Source organism: Ammodytes marinus (genome assembly GCF_949987685.1).
Source record: "Ammodytes marinus genome assembly, chromosome: 5".
NCBI classification, from domain to species: domain Eukaryota; kingdom Metazoa; phylum Chordata; class Actinopteri; order Uranoscopiformes; family Ammodytidae; genus Ammodytes; species Ammodytes marinus.
In genome coordinates, this window is record NC_137234.1 from 6,170,154 (window position 1) to 6,189,739 (window position 19,586).

The 19,586-nt window shown below is 43.5% G+C and overlaps 1 protein-coding gene across 1 annotated transcript in view; it reads left to right on the forward strand.

The window, feature by feature from the left end:
* Positions 1-19,586, forward strand: part of LOC307250727 (transcription factor SOX-6-like) — a 103,205-nt gene that overhangs the window by 69,360 nt on the left and 14,259 nt on the right. The window contains exons 7-11 of the mRNA XM_080027893.1: positions 944-1,136; positions 2,807-2,901; positions 10,963-11,175; positions 13,269-13,446; positions 15,283-15,494. Coding sequence (XP_079884019.1) covers positions 944-1,136; positions 2,807-2,901; positions 10,963-11,175; positions 13,269-13,446; positions 15,283-15,494 — 891 coding nt within the window. The remainder of the gene's footprint in view (positions 1-943; positions 1,137-2,806; positions 2,902-10,962; positions 11,176-13,268; positions 13,447-15,282; positions 15,495-19,586) is intronic.

Here is a 19,586-nt window from a genome sequence, read left to right on the forward strand (position 1 = left end):
GACTCAAATACACCTAATTAGCGAGTACATTTTTATCCTGAACATCTGACAAACTTTCAGACTGCAGACGAGTGAGAGAATGGAAAAAAGAAGACAAGTCAAGGAGAAATGAGGGGGAAAGAAACTAGAAAAATTAAAGAAAAGAGAGTAAAGGATGAGATAAAGGGAGAGATAGAAGGGAACAGAGTGAGACCGTCCAGTGTTTAAGTATACAACCAACCTCCTAATAGCTTCCCCCAGGCTCATCTTTGATTCACTCTCCTCATCTTCTTGACTCAGTCCAACACAGTCTTTTTTAAGGTCTTTCAAGCTGTGAACTTGAAAGGCGGCTGTTATTTATCTCTGTTGTTTTAGAGGAATTTTGTTTTGACATTTTTTACACTTGTCTCTCAATAATGTACTTTTTTTTCGTTTTTCGGTTCCTTTCGATCCCACAGATCATTACGTTTGTGAAGATATATCTGTATATGTGCTGTGTTTAGTTTTTAAGTCAGCAGTATTTCTCTCTCTCTTTTTTTATAGATCTTTGCATTTATCCACTCAGTCTCTCTTTCTATCTTCTCTGCTTACGTCTTTCTTTTTTCTCAATATACTGTACATAACAGTCCTTCATCTCTCCCTCTCCATCCTTACGTTTGAATCATTTGCATTATGCGTGCTTTGTATTTGTATATTGTGTTTAGCATTTCTATAAAGAGGAGTGCTTGTGTGCTTGTCAAGGTGTTTTTATGACACATTTTTCTTAGGACTTTTAACATCTTCATCTCTATCTCCCTCCTTCTCTCTCTCTCCCTCCCTCCCTTCCTCTCTCCCTCTCTCTCCCTCTCTCTCTCCCTCCCTCCCTTCCTCTCTCCCTCTCTCCCTCTCTCTCTCCCTTCCTCCCTTACTCTCCCTCCCTCTCTCTCTCTCTCTCTCTCTCTCTCTCCCTCTCTCCCTCTCTCTCTCCCTTCCTCCCTTCCTCTCTCTCTCTCTCCCTCTCTCTCTCTCTCCCCCTCCCTCCCTCTCTCTCTCTCAGGTCCAGGGTCACATGTCTCCTCTGATGATCCCAGTGTTTCCTCACGACCAGCGCTCTCTGGCCGCCGCCGCAGCCGCACAGCAGGGCTTCCTCTTCCCACAGAGCATGTCCTATAAGCCAGGTACACACACACACACACAAACACACACACACACAAACACACACACATTCGCACACGCACGCTCACACACACGCGCATTCGCACACACACACACACACACACATTCGCACACGCACGCTCACACAGGCACACACACACACACATACACACACACACACACACACACACTCACCCACAGAACAATTGCCCAAGATAGATTACACCCTGGTGAGTGGTACGGAAATATATGTTACCTGGATAAACAGTCACCCCCCATCAAAACAAAAGCTTTACAGCTCTGACAGCTCTCGTTAACTGAGAAAGAAACACACACACACACACACACACGCACGCACGCAAGCACACACACACACACACACACACACACACACACACACACACACAGGGATCCCAGTCTATGTTAATGAGGTGTGTCAGGTGAGGAATGTTCTGGAAATTGAGCAGGGAGATTTACAAGCCATGCTTGTTCACATGGGGAACAATACATTGGACACAGCCAGGACTGGAATGTCTCTTTTACGGCGCGCTGAAAGCATGTCAGTTGCACAACACATCTGCAACATGGAATTTCACACTTTCTCACACACACACACACACGCACACACACACACACACACACACACACACACACACACACACACACACACATATACACACACACACACACACACACAAACACCACACTCTCATGTTCTCCTGGTACGCACCGACCCAACAATGTACACACACAAGGATGATGCAGGACACACACACACACACACACACACACACACACATGCATTCCTAAAACACACTTACAGGAAGTGGATGCAATGTTACATGTTCCAGCAATGCACAGGGATTTTGGCGCAAACAGGTGCAACAAAGCACTTGAAGACAAACAAAGAGAAACACACAGACTTGGTCTTATTTGCAGGCTTTGCGGCACCACCTGCTTTCTTCCGCTGTCTCTCGTCCCAAACACATTCCTAAGTTGCGTGCATTCCTCCTGGTGCTCTCCCGACGCCACGCACCGCTGACCCTCAATGCCACATCCAGAATCATCCATGTTTATTTCCTACTGTTGCGTGAACATACACTCCCACGAGAACGCACAAGAGAGAGGCAGAAAAATAAAGAAAGGGAGTAAGAGGCCATTATTCTACACTCTCCTTTGACTTGGGTTGGTTTTTTTTTTCTCAACAAAGGCTTCGGACATGGAAAGCCTTTTAGGGCTAAACAGCAGGAGGGTTATACACGGTATATATGAATGTATGAGTGCATCCACCCCAATGAGGAAACACTGGACTTGAACTCTAGGAACAAGCCCCTAGTCTCAAGCCCCCGTGTGTACCGACAATGAACGTTATTAAACTTCAAATAAAAACACTGGTGACCCTTCATGTTGCATTTTGGCATGAATATAAACATGAGAACAACAGAGGAACAGAGGAGTAGACAAAGGGCGAGACAGACAGAAAGACTAGTAAACGGTAAAGGGCGGGTTAGTTCTTGTGCAGAATGTTTTAGGTCTAACACACACACACACACACACACACACACACACACATGCACGCAGGCACACAATCACACACACACACACACACACACACACACTCACACACACACACACACACACACCAATGCCTTCTCTCTATATACAATATTTGTGGTTTTGTCTTTTTCAACAGGTGAGAATTACCCAATGCAGTTCATTCCATCTACAATGGCGGCTGCAGCGGCATCCGGAATCAGCCCGTTACAACTACAGGTAAGAGACTTGAAAGTGAAACATTTATGAAAACCAACCAACCGCAGAGTCTTAACAAAAACACTTAATTATCTGCATGGACGGTTGCCGCTAAATGAGTCAGAGTAAAAACATTAAGTGTAATTTTGGTGAACCAACCCTTTAAAAAATGAAATTGCACAGAATGGGGGTGAGTAATAGCTTTGTAACAAAAGGATGGTACGGTGGAGACAAGCACAGACTGTGTTAGACAATGATGTGGTGAGAACCCAAGGGTGTGGGAGTTTGATGGGTGTGTGTCAGTGTCAGTGTATGTGTGTGTGTGTGTGTGTGTGTGTGTGTGTGTGTGTGTGTGTGTGTGATATTTGCTTCAGTTTCACCTGGATTTTAATTCTCCTACTCCATAATTTTAAAGTTGGGAGACTGTGTCAGAGTATAGGTCAGCAAAGCAAACGGAAGAAGTGCCTCTTCAATATCCATTGTGATAAGTGAGTACTTTCTCGTTCAAATAAACATAGAGAGACAAAGACACAGCCAATATAAGAGCGAGGGTTTGTACAACGAGAAAGCACACGAATGGAGCTAATCCTAAGGGTGTCACCATCAAACCATGAACCCAAGACAATTGCAAGTTATTAGATAATGCAAAAGGAAGTTGAGATAAGTAACTTTGGCAAACTAAGTGAAACTTCTACTTTTTCTCCACTGAATTCAAGTGGGCAGAAAAGAAAAGAAAAAAACTTCAACTATTTCATATAGACTTTTTTACTTGACTTCTTATTTGCCTATTGCTGTCGCAAACAATACAATGGTGTTCTTATATATACCTGGTGCCATAATGCCTATGAAACCGAGAGGCCAAGGCTATTGTAAGACCCCAAGAGTGTCTGTGGCAGATTTTACCTCATATACAAGAAAATGCAGCTCAAAGTGCCTTACAATATAGAAATGATTTACCTGTACATGCATTACAAGAGGGCTTTACATTGAAGTATAGTGAAAGAACATAAATTCAGGGATGGAATGCCGTGAACTAAAGTTATCATTCAAATGGTAATTTGTCTGTGTACATTATTATATTTCCTGGCCTTGCTTCTGTATAAAGTAACTAAGTAATATTCTAAGCTGCTCCATGTTTTAGCCATGTCACTAAATGAATAATCCTAAATACATCTATAAAGGAAAAATTATGATGTTAAAAAGGAGTGGGGAGTTCACTTTTTTTCAATAATACACCACGATTCATTGGTTAAATATGAAGCCTTGTGCATAGGTCGACGCTAACATGCTAGCGCGCTTATCTGCTGCCTGTCAGCTGTGGCAGACAAAAGCTGTTATGATGAATCACAGAGGAATTCCGCCCCCACCAGCACAACACCTGGCCCGGGCAATTCATCAAACATTTTATTGCCGCTTGACACCTGTGGTTTTTTGAGAATAGCACTTAAACATAATGGTTATCATAGAAACATATTTGCGAAAGAGAACAAAAAAAAAGGGGGTGGGGGGGGGGGGGGAGAAAAACAACAAGAAAAAAAGAACAGAACACAAAAAAATGAAATTGCGACTCGCGAAAAAGGCGGGCTTTGGAATGTCACAACACGACCCCGGCCGTCACCCCTGTCGTTTGCCTATATACCTTCTATCAATGCACACGGAACAAAAGGCCTTTTCAAAAGCTTTCTCGGAGGCGAACAATATTGCTTCATCATCACGTCAAGTCATTACCATATAGCATGAGGCTTTTATTGGATGTGACAAGAAATCCTTATCTGAGTTTATTCAATTTGTATTGTGGTATTCTTTTTTTTTTTACGCTTACCGAGGCTCCTCATTAGGGAGCTATTGACTTAGCGCAGCGCTCGGGGTTGTGAGCCCCCCCGGAGCACACAGCCTATATCTCCACTTCTGGCTTTGAAATGATCAAAAGAGTCTCTTCTACCTCGCGCACAAGAGGGAGAGGTAAAGAGGGTGGATGATGTCGGAGATGCAAATCCCATTCACGTTTAAACACTGCCTCACGGAATGAACCTGAATGAAAGAGGAAGCTTCTCATCACAGTGTTTGGCGCTTGGTTTAGAGACTGGGAAAAAGGGGGGAAGACAGGGAGCGTATGGGGGAAGTGTTTGTGTGTGAGAGAGAGAGAGAGAGAAAAAAAGGGTGATTATCTGAAAGAATTTTCTTTTTTTTCTCTGAGACAGAGGCGCTGGCTCCCAGCACATGTTTGGACATTGTTTTGACAACAATGCCTACGCCAAAAGCAATTATGAGGAGATTTACGAGTTGTACTTGTTCCTCTTATATCTTCACCTCAAAAATGTGCCGGTAGCATTATTTGTACCGTGGTAATGTAGCGCTTGCAAAGGATCTAGATGGGGGATGGACATACAGACACCTGCATAGTGCACTGATATTCAGTCCCGACAGACTCGCAATAAATACTTACTTTGGGGAAGTCGATATGGTTCAGCTTCTATTAAAGGTGGAGTCAGACATTCTGGAGAACGCTTGTTTTTCAAAATCACTTTTTGTCAAAATCCATGAACATATCTCCTCATGATCCACTACCTGTCCGTGTGCGCTAAATAAAAAATCCAGTGTTAGTACAAAGCCTGCCTAGGCTCTGTAAATGGGTAGGTGAACAAAGGGAACCACTGTAGCTACCCAGTAAAATGAAATATAACATTTGTGTCTATGCCTGGGGAGTATGGCAGTGTTATTTAAACAAGGCACAACTGTTAAAAAGAGAGTTAGTTAGTTTCAGTTACACTTGACTTCACTTTACAACGGCCTTATTTCCAGTGTGTGAAACTGTGCCTATTAGCCTATAAAAAAACACATTGTAAATACACAATTACACCTTGTTAGTTCTCTGTTAACAGTCTCTTCTGCTGCATACTGTAAGGGCCAGTACACACCAGCTGTCTTCAAGCCTTTCAATGCCAGATCTGTGCTCAGTACGGGGATGGACAGATGCCGTAGCCAGACTTCTCCAGATGTTGTATAGTTGGCACTGATGGTCAAACGGGCAAACACACACACACACACACACACACACACACACACACACACACACACACACACACACACACACACACACACACACACACACACACACACACACACACACACACACTGGCATAACAGAAGCAGCACATTCTCCAGCACAGGGTTAAAATAAACTAGACTACAGAGTTAGTTCACCATTGTCTCTAAGAAAGAAATGAAGAAGAAAACCCTATCAAATCAAAAGCGGGAGAGAACAGAAATATTTGGCCAAAAAGCTGCCCGTTGTTGTCCCTTGACCCATTACAACCTGACCAAACAATTTTGATAGCAAAACAACACTGTGCTATCAGCGTGGGAACTTGATCAGGCCAATTGTTTCCAGAGCCCTCGGTAGAGTAGAGCCCCCTTCACAAACAGAGGATTCCAGCCAGAAGAAAGGCCCCCTTTGTCGGAGAGCTAATGCCAGTGAAATACAGTTGCTTAGCACAGACATTCTTGTTGAAATCATAAGACATTTTCCTGCTGTCTTGCCTCTCTGTGTTTCTGCCCCTATTTTTGTTTCCGTGGAGGGGATGGTGCCCCGGAGACATGGGTTTTTAGCCCCTTCTTGCCAACATGCATTAATAAGGCCCTAAAAGCTTTATTTCTTATAAAACAAAGACACTGATAAGTTGGCAATTAGATTAATCTGATCCATTAAAGTGAACCGGACGTGAGATAATGGTTGTCTTAATAAAGCATTCCTGCCTCTCTGTGTGAAATGTCTTGGAAATGAATGTGTTAGTCAGTTAGTTAGTTAGTTAGTTAGTTAGTTAGTTAGTTAGTTAGTTAGTTAGTTAGTTAGTTAGTTAGTTAGTAATATTGTATTTGCCATGGACATCCCAATAACATGGACGAATCAGATGCAGTGCTTTTAAGTGTGTTAGCATATTTTCTTAAAAACCACCTGTCCGCTGGAAGCTTTTAAAATAATTAGAAAAAAATTATAAAACTCGAAAAAATGATAAAGAGGGAATGACTGGATTATTAAAATATGCAATGTTACAGTGATAAAAGTGGAGCAATGTATTGAACTAACTAGTATTCACAGCTACATCTACCAGTGTAATATGTAGCTTCTCAGTGAGGGGCCAGCTCAGTGGTAGTCGACCCCCCTATACCTACCCCCCCGCCTCCCCCCAAGTCCTCCCAGTCCCCCCGCCCCCTTGGTAACCTGCTGAAAAATACAAAACCTCATTTGTTTTGTGTATTTCCCTGTGAGATCGATAACAGCTCGACACTATAAGCGAGGCCGGTCGGAGGAGTTCTCCACTCAGTCCTAATGGAACAGACCAGTGTGACTATGGAACAGGCTGTTGGCAGGGTTACAGACAGTACAGCAGTCCAGACAGCACAGCCCACACAAAGACTACACAACAACAACACCTCCTCTCTGCACATATTAAGATTATGTACAGACCAGGCCAGGCTTTTAACAAAACCTGCTGATGGTCAGGAGGGTCAGAAATGAAGGACTAATCATTTGGATTTAAGTCAAATTAGCACTAATGTCCAAACCGTCAAATAGTCTGGACGGTTCCAAGGCCCTCTTTGTCAATTTGTAATTTAGGAAATTGCGGCATTGTCTTCCCCTGGGTGTAGAGTGAATGGCGAGAGCTCTAGTTGGGCTTGTTTACGCTGCACATTGGCCTCCCAAGTCACCAATCAATCTAGAAGAGTGTCTTCAAGAGAAACAGGAGTAAAAGCTTTTGTTTCAGTTCCATCTTCTTATACCTAGAATTGCTGATGGGATAGCTGCTAACAGCGCAATAGCCAGTGTTGGGGAAGCTACTATTAAAGTGCAAAATATCAATGAACTCACACTGGATGAAGTTGAAATACAGCAATGCCTATAGGGAGAAATCTAGTTTGGTTGGCTAAAGCTACTTAGAAAAAGTAGTTCAAAATAGTTTGTAAAAATTATCAAATGTAATATAGTAAATTATTACACATTACCATCCCACATTGAGGTCTAAAACTGTCTCAAATAAAACAGTCCCATCTGGACTTTTCACGAGGTCTAAATAAAAAGTGATGTCACATTTTTGTTGTAAACACATCTGGATGTTCTATTATCTTGGGCTCATCAATGGGGCTTCATTGAGAGAAGCAATGGAGTTAAGATAAAATATAAATGTGTTCCTTTTTTGTCCCAAAACTGTTTCAGTAGTTAGCTGCTGCAACAAAAAACTAAAACTATATGAATCACTATGAATGTAGTTGTAATGCCAGCAAGCTACTGCTAGTTAAACTACAGGTTTAATTATATATGTAGATCACTACTCCCCGACACTGACAACAGCATGGGGTGTGATTGCGCACAAGCCGGCGTGGGTGTGAAATCCAAACTGCGTGTTTTTACCTCAAAGACTCGTGTGTCTGCGCTTAAGAGCTGTAAGAATATCAGGCAGCATCACCAGAAGTTGCTCTGCTGCGGTCGGGCGTTTGATTGACGCGAGAGGCCCCTCACCACCAGCCCATTCTAGACACATTCTTACGCGGATCTCATATCGCCAGGGGTTGGCCCGCGCGCTCCTGCTTGCCTTCCAAGGAAAATAAGCGGCGTGACATCAGGGCTTTGTTTCAACGGTGAGGCCCCTTCTGTTTGTGTTTAATATCGAGAAGAGAGAAGTGGAAAGAGGGCCAGCCAATTTCTCTCTGAGCCCTGGCGCTTCGGCGGTGAAGCAACGGTGGTCTCGTGTGTCTGCAGGCAGCAGCGCAAAAAAAACTCTCCATCTCTCTCTCTCTCTCTCTCTCTCCATCTCTCTATCTCTCTCTCTCTCCCCATCTCTCTCTCTCTTTCTCTCTTTCTTTCTTTCTCTCTCTCTCTCTGTCTCTTTCTCTCCCTGTCTCTTTCTCTCTCTTTAGTGCACACTCTTTGCTGTTGGATCTCCACGTCCCAGGAGGCTTTGCAGTTTTGTCTAGGGGGAAATCAGATCCCACAACACTAGGGGCCGTTTAGACTGAAGGGGGGAATGGATAGAAAAAGTAAAAAAAAAATAAAGAGAAAGAATCAGAGTTTGAGATGGAGGAGAGAAGATATGTGAGGAGTGATTTTCAAGGTTCCCCGCGGATCCTTAAAAAGTCTTACAAGGCATTGGATTAGTCCGTTTCAAAATAAGACCTGTATTATTCAATTGTCTTGAATCAATAATTTTCTAAATTATTATAAGAATGAAGAATACTTGAAGATGTAATGTTTTGTGACGTTGCCGTTTAGAATCTCAATCATTGGAAGCATCTGTTTTCCTAAATAAATTACTAATACCTCTTTTAGTTTTTTTAGTGCAATATTGTTGCTGGCTTTTAGGTTTGGCTATTTTGTACGACATGAAATAGAGCAATAACATTTCAAAGTTTAAGTAACTGATGTATTTTGTTTGGTGAAGTTGGTCTTAAATTTAAAAAGTCTTAAATCTAACTGGTCTTAACGCTGTGATTTTGGAACTAGACAAAGTGGAAAAATGGGGGAGAGAGAGAGAGAGAGAGAGAGAAAGAGAGAAGGAGATCAAAAGAGGAGGACAAAAGTAGGACAGGGAAATGTAGAAGGAGAGAGAGAGTATAGATGAGGTGATAGAAATGAAAAAAAAAATTGAAAGAAGTAGAGGAGGAGGGAGTCTTTTAGTGAAGGCCAGCCACGGTCTGGGTGGTTTTTTCCTGAGGACAGGCTCTTTGATAGTCAAACAGCACTCACACTCCAATGCATTTAGACAGGGGTTGACAGTGGTTACAGGCAGCGGTTTGTCTGGCCAGCTAACTCTGATTTAGAAGACCCCGGACTGCGGGCCCGACCCAGCATTTGACTCTTTTGATTTTTGTTGGATGGAAAATCGGTATAATTTTTTTTCTTTATTTTTTTTCATTCGCTAGCCTACCATCCAATGTTTTTCGTCCTACCCCTGAAGGCAGAGACGGCTTACACTTTCCAGGTCCTTACTTAAAGTTTTCTATTATTTTTACATTATCTTCAAGTGATTTCAATTTGACTCCGGCCCAAGATGTCATTTGCAGTATATGACTACACACCCCACTTAAAACCTCTCCAAGATTGTCTTTGGGAATCAACTTTAAAAGAAGAAGAAGAAGAAAGTCAATTGTCTGAAGAGTTAATGGGAGAACTAACACAGATTAGTCTCAAGTGTTTTTTAAACTCACCCAAAGTATCATTCGTGATCCTAATTGGATTTTATTTTATTTGGCTGCTATCGTTTAAAATTACACAGTTCTGCCGTGGAAGTCTAGACTGTAAAAAAAAAGGTTAGATAGTCGGGATCACAAAAACAGTCATGTGGCTTTGTTTCCATTGTGGTTCACATTGGTTTTAAAAAAAATAGAAATAAAAAGCAGCCGTTGATTGTTAGCAATACTGAGCCAGGCATTACCTAAAAAGCCAAATTCTCTTACTCAGACCCATTTGTGCAGAACCAAGAAAAAGCTATCCAATTTGTAGTCAAGTTTAAAATGAAGGAAGAAAAAAGGCAGGCATTCAAAACTTTTCTTAGCTATTGTCTGGATTTAATTCTAGATGCAAATGGATGTACAAGCTGCTCCCAGCATCTGTTGAAAGAATAAGTGTCAAAGATGGATTGTAGATCATTTAAAATATAAATGTTTTGCTGGAATGCTGCCTCCCTGATAAATGATCGCTCCCTCAAACAAATCTTCCTCTTGTGCGGGACACTCCAGTCAACTTCAGATAAAGGTGTGTGTGTGTGTGTGTGTGTGTGTGTGTGTGTGTGTGTGTGTGTGTGTGTGTGTGTGTGTGTGTGTGTGTGTGTGTGTGTGTGTGTGTGTGTGTGTGTGTGTGTTTGGCTCAGACACACACCCATCAAACCTCAGAAGATGCAGTACCAGTGAGAGGATTCAGCGAAAAAACAAAAAAACAACAGGATAAAGTGTGTGTGTGTGCGGCGTACGCATGCCTGTGTGTGTGTGTGTATGTGTACGCTGTGCCTGTGTGTGTGTGTTTAGGGTGTGGGGGGGCCTAAGCACAGCCGAGGGAGAGGAGAGAGAGAGAGAGAGAATGAAAGAGGAAAAGCCACTGACTAGTTGCTGGCGCGCGATGTTAATAGCCTGTCGGTTTCGCTGGTTTCTTGCCCTTCTTCTTTGCAGCAGCTGTATGCCGCCCAGCTGGCCAGCATGCAGATCTCACCCGCAGCCAAGATGACTCCCCTCTCACAGGCTCCCAACTCCTCCGGCCCCCTCTCCCCCTCCGCACTCAAGACTGAGAAACGAGCATCCAGTCCTGTCACTCATATCAAGGTAAATCGAATTGTTGTAAAATGTTTATGTAGGGTGAAAAAAGAGTAGTTTGAGTTATTTAACGGAGTTCGCAAGAGCAAACATAGTGATGGGTTGATTTCCCAGAAGGCAGTAGGCAAAAGCATCAGCAACAGACAGAGCATTTGACTTTATTTAAAGGTGCACTATGTAACTTTGGGTGTGTCAGAGAAGTAAAGTGAATTCTCTTAACGGAATAAAGACATTTTCCTCACAGGAAGATGTGATCCCTGGAACACTGTTTGAAGTTAGAAAGCTTCCTGAAAAGTTACTGTTTCACTGTTGTGTTGTCTTCAGCAGCAGGGCCCACAGTTTGGTTTACAAATATATTCCAGTCTTACGTTTGGTTCCAGGTTCCTCAAAATAATTTAGTTTTCATTTTGAGATTTTTCAATATTAAGAATTACATGTAGAGAGAAATAATATATTTTGTAAACTAACTGCAAACTCTGCAAATGTAAACAACAACTGCATAAAAACTGCATAGTGCACCTTTAAGGAACAACCAACTCCCAGATTCTAATATGAATGTATAAGGAATATGTATGGAAGAACAAAAACACTGTCTCCATGGTACATAAACTAACAGACAACATAATAAGACAAAGGAAAGAGTGAGTGCTGAATATCTACGATTTTGCAAACACACACACACACACACACACACACACACACACACACACACACACACACACACACACACAATAATAATGATGATGAAAGTGCAAGTGAAAGGCTGGAAATTTGGAAGTTGTTGAAACAACGATCTGCGCATGGGCCCACAGTCTTTATGTCAATTAGAAACAGCTTATTTAAAAGTCACCGATACACACACACACACACACACACACACACACACTCACAAACTGACACTGGCGCTGGCTGCTGCTTGGCAGGAGCCCAGAGCCCTTCACTGGAGAAAGAGAGAAAGAGAGAGAGAGAGAGAGAGAGAAAACAGGGGGAGAGAAGAGGGAGCGCTCTCCTCATCTTTACTCGTCGACGAGGCAGTAATGGAAGCCATGTGTGTGTGTGGGGCACAGCTGCAACCGGCGTCACAATAGACCGGCGTCAGAGCTCACCACACTCAAACAGTAGTGCTGCTGCGCCCCTCCAAACTCCCCACCCCGCCCCGCTAACCCCTCCCCCCCACCCCCCCCCCACACACACACACGCTCAGCCCACCCCTCAATTTGGCTAGCCTCCTGCAGCCCACCAAACACACACACACACACACACACACACACACACACACACACACACACACACACACACACACACACACACAAACCCCGTTCCTAAACCTCTTTCCTTCTCAACACCTCCCTCTGCTGAAACCATAGCTCCGCCGCATTAGGTCCATGTTCGTTAAGCCTTTGCTGCCAACACAAGAGCCGTAGTCAGGCCGCGTTGACATGCAGTAGCTTTTGTTTTTGTCGCTGCTTTACTTTTTCCAAAGGATTAATGTGGTCGGTAACCTTTGATTGAGTTGTGCAGAACAAGGGGGCCATTGTTGAGACGAGAAGGTACACTCCAACTTGGTTTTCTTTTTCACTTTCGCAGAGGTTAGCGGTGATTTTTTTTTTTTTATTGAACGGCAAATATCTGACAGGAATGAATGATCAGTTAGTATGAGCATCACCAAAGTTAGTTCGGTTTGTTATATTATCCCTCTGTGCCCGTGGCAACTGTCAGATGAATACAACCACAAATAAAATACATTACACTAAATACACAATGCAATACAATAGTTTGGCCAAAATATTGCATTTAATACATATCGGTGTCACATGAAATATCATCCAAGGCTTCTCTGGAAGTAGTGTAGGCTATTTAACAATAGAAATACTGTTAGACTAACTATTGCATGAAGCAAAAACACTGCCCGTGGAGCCACAAAGTAAAAGATGATGATGCTGGATGAGTGAGACCTTTCTGTGCATGCTCTGATTTGGTTTTCACGACTGAATTTTAACCCTATATGACCATATAAAACAATTTTCAATATGAATTATTTCAGTTACATTTCGAAACATATCCTGATCCGTTAAACACCATTGCTTCTGCTCCACTAACAGGAGGAAGGATCCACGCAGCCGTTGAACCTCTCAGCCCGACCCAAGACGGCCGAGCCCCATCGCTCGCCCACGTCCCCCACACAGGGCCTGTACTCTGGGAACAAGACCAGCCCGTCAGGCCTGGGCAAGGGCCGCATCCCCAGCCCCCTGTCTAACATGGGCAGGAACACCTCTCTGGGTAGGTCTAACACACACACACACACACACACACACACACACACACACACACACACACACACACATACACAAACACACACCTGAACACCTGTGTTTCCTTTACCTATGGGTAGATCGGGTGGGCCCACCGCATAAGCACTGCTACTCTACCTTACAGTACTCTGCCTAAAATCAAAAATACATGGACTCTAGCTTTACTGACAGGTTCAATAAGAATCACATGCTTCTAAATGCTGCTTCACCATGCCAAGATAAAATCCTGAAGGGAAATACTGACGCACTCTACACATACATCGCTCTCTCTCTCAGACACAAACACTTAAGGCCTTACACCGCCGTATTGTTCCCATCTGTACTGTACAGAGCATCCAGAGTAAACAGCCTCCTCACTGCAGTGTATCAACTCTGCCTTCCCCTCAACCGGAAAAACAAAAACATTCACCCACCCAAACACCTCCCTGCTCCCCGCCACACACAGACAAGACCCAGCCGCGTCGCATGCGTCTGATAGACTGCAGACACCTCAAGCCCACGAAAGGAGACCTGTGTGTGTGTGTGTGTGTGTGTGTGTGTGTGTTTGTGTGTGTGTGTGTGTGTGTGTGTGTGTGTGTGTGTGTGTCTGCGTGTGCGAGTGCGCGTGTGTGTGTGCGCGTGTCGTGCTTTTGTGTTTTACAGGAGTCCAAAGCCCTGTATTTAGCCCCAATGAAAACCCCGGCAGCGGAAGCAGTGAAACCCAGCACACACGTTATTTGCTTTTTAAGAGCTTCCTCACATCATTGTCTGCCCGCGCTAGACCTTTTATGCCCCTCTACCACTGCTATCTGTTATTAAGGCCAATCTAAAAAAAACCCTCTCATTATATCTCCCCTCCCGCAAGAAAACAATTTCGCCATGCTCTACTCTGTGGAGTGGCTTTGAGGACGCGTCGCTTGTGTTCCCCTTGCAAAGTTATTTTTTGCCCATTTTAACGGCCACCCAAGCATACAGTGTGCTGCTGCTTCCTACTTACCCGTCTGCTAATTAAACGAAGAGGGCGAGCGGAAACTTTGCATCCTTTTATTTATTTTTTTTCTTCTCATTCTTCAAATGTGCAATCGGCTTTAAAAGTGTGAAATCACATAAACATGGAGAGGAGGGGGGGAGGGGGGTGGAGGGAAGGGGGTGGAGGGGGGGGGGGGGTGCTGTCATGTTCAGACACAAGCGAACTGGAAAACAACTTTAGGAAACATTTGGTCCCAATTTTTTTATAAATTGAAAAATCCAATTTTCTATACAGATGTTTTAATGTTTCTTCATGGGGATTCTTTTCAGCATCCATTCAGATATTTCGTTTTTTTCAGGACATATGCTTTGCTTTGAAACAATATGTTTTCAAAACCATCTGTTCCTTTTATTGTTTTTATTTAGAAACAATTTATTTCCGACAAACTACAAACTGGGAGCATGAAATCATTCAAGTTGACGATGGTGAATAGAACTCTTGAAGGACTGTGTCTTGAGAACCATTTCTTCTGGAAAACAAAGTAAAAGTTGAACAATTTGACTTATTTCACAAGTTTGAATTGGCTTTGTTGGAGAAAAAGGGATCTCATATACACTTAGAAACATAGATGTACTCCAATCAGAACAGCAAGATTTGAATCAGTATTTGATGACACTCATCAGGGTCGGTCCTCATGTTGCCACACTACTGTCAAATCTGATTAAAACCCCAAAGTTTTGGAATTTGAACTTCACTTAGTCTCTATTTAGTCATTCAATTAATTGTTAAAGGAAGACATAATCTTGCATGCTTAGGCCCCTCACTCACACCCAGTCTCTCCCCTCCCCCCCCCAGACATCCTGTCCAGCCTGAACTCCACAGCCCTGTTTGGGGACCAGGATGCGGTGATGAAGGCCATCCAGGAGGCCCGCAGCATGAGGGAGCAGATCCAGAGAGAGCAGCTGCACCACCACCAGCAGCAGCAGCAGCAGCAGCAGACAGGACACCACAGTCTGGAGGCAAAGCTCTCTGCGCTCAGCGGCATGACACTCAACAACGGCAATAAGGTTAGAGAAGGCCCTCTCACACACACATGGCTGGGCTACTGAAAATGTCCAGTCAATGGGACCCCCTTAACTCATGCTTTACTTACATTTAAACACATGTATAACAGACACATTTTCCTCAATTGTTAAGTTAAGTTATCTTTATCCATCAATTTACACGTGGCACATTGAAATTCATCTTTTCGCATGTCCCCTCTCAAGTTACCACACTTCGGAGGGGGTCAGAGCACAGGGTTAAGTGTCTTGCTCAAAGACACAATGGTAGAGATGGTGGGCACCGTAGATGTAATAGCAGCCACCACTAGTATTACTACTGACACCCTCCTGTCCGGTGCCGGGGATCCAACCAGCGACCTCATGGTTACTGGTCAGCGCCTCTTCTTCTAGGCCATCCTACCAACCCACATGTATACATAAAGAACACAAGTTTTTAGACACATTAACCAGACTCACATACAGTATATAGCGATAGAACACTTGTTTGTTTGACCCTTTCACGTTGCATCCAATGGTTACGAGAGAAAACAAAAAGGACCCCTACTATTTTTAGGTTTTCAGGATGAAATAGGATCTATTTCTCACTCCAGTTACAATAAATAAAATTCTTGTTTTGATATGAGTTATAGTGCCCCCCCCTCTAATGGCTGGGCACTAGAAAGCTTTTCCACTTTCTCCTCCTTCTGGGTTGCCTTAGGTTAGAGGGACAGACTCATCACATGTGGCTATATTACATTAGCAGATGCACAGACACACTTTACACTGATAAGGTCTATATGAGATCACATGGTCCAAATGCTGTTTTCAAAAGGATTTTCTTTCATGTTGATGAAAGAATTCAGATTGGAGCTCTGATAGTGTTGAGTGCACACACACCCATATGAAGAACACACACATAAGAATGTGCACACATTACACATTATTTCTAAGAACTATACTATTTTGGTGCAATGTCGATGTACTGGTCATTTTGTCAGATGTATCGTCGCTTTGCAAATTAATTTTACATATAAAACATATGATCCCCTTGTGAAGTCACATACTTGAGCCACTATTTGGCAGTGCACTCTTTCTCCATATTACATCTGTATTTCAGGGACAGCCTGCCAAATAATGTACTGAGGAGAAAGGGGAGAGGGTTTCTTTAAGATCCACGTCATGTTCTCTGTTACTCCTTCATACACACACACACACACACACACACACACACACACACACACACACACACACACACACACACACACACAAATCTCCTAAGTCCTCGCCCCTTGTTAATTTTTTTTAACCGTATTTCATTGGCTGAGTGTTCAAGGTTTTGTGCATGAGGCTGAAGACATATTCACCGATGATATTTGGTGTTGTTTGGCGCGGGCTGTTGCTCTTGAGGACTTCTCTCTTTTCTCCTCTCATCTCCACGGCCACCCAGAAGCCAACAGCTTTGAAGAGGGAGCAGCTGGGCCAATGACAAGTGATGGTTTTGGCGTGTGTGTGTGTGTGTGTGTGTGTGTGTGTGTGTGTGTGTGTGTGTGTGTGTGTGTGTGTGTGTGTGTGTGTGTCTGTGAGTGTGTGTGTGTGTGTGTGTGTGTGTGTGTGTGATTGTTTGACTGTGTGTGACTATATGTGTGACTGTACAGTATGTGTGTGTGTGTGTGTGTGTGTGTGTGTGTGTGTGTGTGTGTGTGTGTGTGTGTGTGTGTGTGCGTGTGCGTGTGTGTGTGTGTGTTTGTGTGTGTGTGTGTGTGCCTGTCTTGACTGAGACTGAGTGGGTGCTTTTTTGGGAGAAGAGATGGTGTTAGCATTAGTGCGTGTGTGCGTCTGTGTGTCCGTGTATACGTTATAATGGAGTCCAGCTTTCCACTACTTGCCCTGGAGGGGGGATCCCGGCCTGGGGGTTTTAGCCCAATTAAAGGGCCTTTTCTCGGGGTAAGGGGACCTCCCCAACCTCCCTACCCCCCCTTCCACGCTCACCTCTCCCCCCACCCATTCCTCTGTCCCCCCCTTGGGCCGAGGGAGAGGGAGACCCTTTGTACCAGGATCTCATATCCACCGGGAAATCCATATTCCAAAACATCTTCAATCAGTCTGATCAGCCAATCACACAGATTCCATGGGATCCGACTAGTTTCAGTGAAATATAGGGAACGTGATTAGACCGGCTCTCCTGCGCAATTGATCCCATGTTGCTAGTTGCAAAGGATGGAGGAAAATGAGGAGGAGGAAAAGGAACTCATGAATATTTTAGGGTTGGAGACTTTGAACCCACCAAGTAGGTCATGAGTGGTGCACTCCAAGGATACAGGCTGTTTTTTTGAGTCTTTTTTGGACTTGTTTGTCTTGCATCTTCAGCAGGAAAAACATCCCAAAAAATCTGGCAAAATATGTATCTCTTCTTCTGTACTTATCCTCGGTCCCAAGTTGACTTTATTTATGTTTGAAGTCATTATACTAGTAAACGCTGAAAAACTCATTCATATATAAATTATACATCAGCCTCTATACTAATAAATAGTTTATCAAGATTTAATGCAAGTTGTCTGGCAAAAAAATGTGGTTCGCTGTACTGAAAAACAAGCTTTTTAGAACCAAGTTAACTTTGAAAATGATTAGGGATTAAGGTGTGTTTATTGCACGGAAAGCCTGTGTTGCGTCTCAAGCGCTACATTTTTCCAACTTTTATAAGAACAAAACCAAAGCGATGCAGTAATTTGGTTTACAGCTCCATGGCCTGCTAATAAAAAGCTCATTTGGAAAGTCTCAAAGTAATTGTTTCCGGTACGAGGGCGACAGCAGGCCTCGGTGTTTTGTTGTCAGTTTGTTATTCGTTACCTAACAACAGCAGCTCAAAGACTCTTTCTCTTAGATTTAAATACATCATTTTTTTCTTCGGGATGGAGAACTTTTTCTTTGTGTGTGTGTGTGTGTGTGTGTGTGTGTGTGTGTGTGTGTGTGTGTGTGTGTGTGTGTGTGTGTGTGTGTGTGTGCGTGTGTGTGCGCATTTGTACGTGCGTGTGTGTGCATGCTTGTGTGTGCATGTGTGTGTGTGTGTGTGTTTTGTAAAGCGCTCAAAGGCTTTGCTCTGTCTTAAACAATTCATGGATGGAACTTGCTGGATAGTGAGAGAGTGTGACTCACCCGCTCCACCTTGGAGGCAGCGGCGAGAGACCGGCTCTTTTCTCTTTACCTTGGATTTGTGTTTTGTTTTCTGTTCGTCCAAATGAATTTGTCTCTCAGGCCCTTTTAGAAACTTTGAAGCTCTGCCGAAGCCTTTTCTGTTTCATGACAGACATTGTAGTGACACGGCAAATTAGGCTTTACACTTTGGAGGGACTGAGACAACTGCTGTCAATGGCATCTCCATCTCTCAGTGTATATTGAATGTTGAGCTATTTATTGCCCAATGCTGATTCGACCCAAAGGGAGCTTTCGCGGTGACGTCTGAGCCTGTGTGTTTGTGTTTATTTCGCTTTCTGTTTGTGTATTTCTGTCCCACAGCATTCATTTCAAGCATGGACATTTCACTAAGGGCTGAAAGTGATCCGGAGTCCCTTTTGTGTGTGTGTGTGTGTGTCCTGGCTCGGCACTGGCCTTGGCCATGTTAATGTCATTATAGCTGGTGTACAGACGAGAGGCCTGGCCAGTTAGTGGCATTGTTGAGTATCACCTTACGCTTACGTTGCTTCCAGCTGGCCTGCGGCTGCCAAAAGCTCACTGAAATAGCCACTGTGTATGGCTGTGTGGTGGTGCGCATGTGCGTGTTTGTGTGCGTATGTATGTGTGTGTGTGTGTGTGTGTGTGTGTGTGTGTGTGTGTGTGTGTGTGTGTGTGTGTGTGTGTGTGTGTGTGTGTGTGTGTGTGTGTGTGTGTTTCTGTGCATGAAAGCCTGTTTGCCATTCTTTCATCTGAAAAGCCACTAAACACTCCCTCAGACCACTTTAAGAAAAACACAAAGTTTTGGACGAGTTTGTTTTGAACGAAAAAACACAAAATCAACCACTCATTAGAATATACCGATCAAATCTAGAACTTCGAAATCTGCTTGTTGTTTTTTTTTTTTTCTTACAAAACTTGGTCAGGTTTACATGAAATAGGACATAC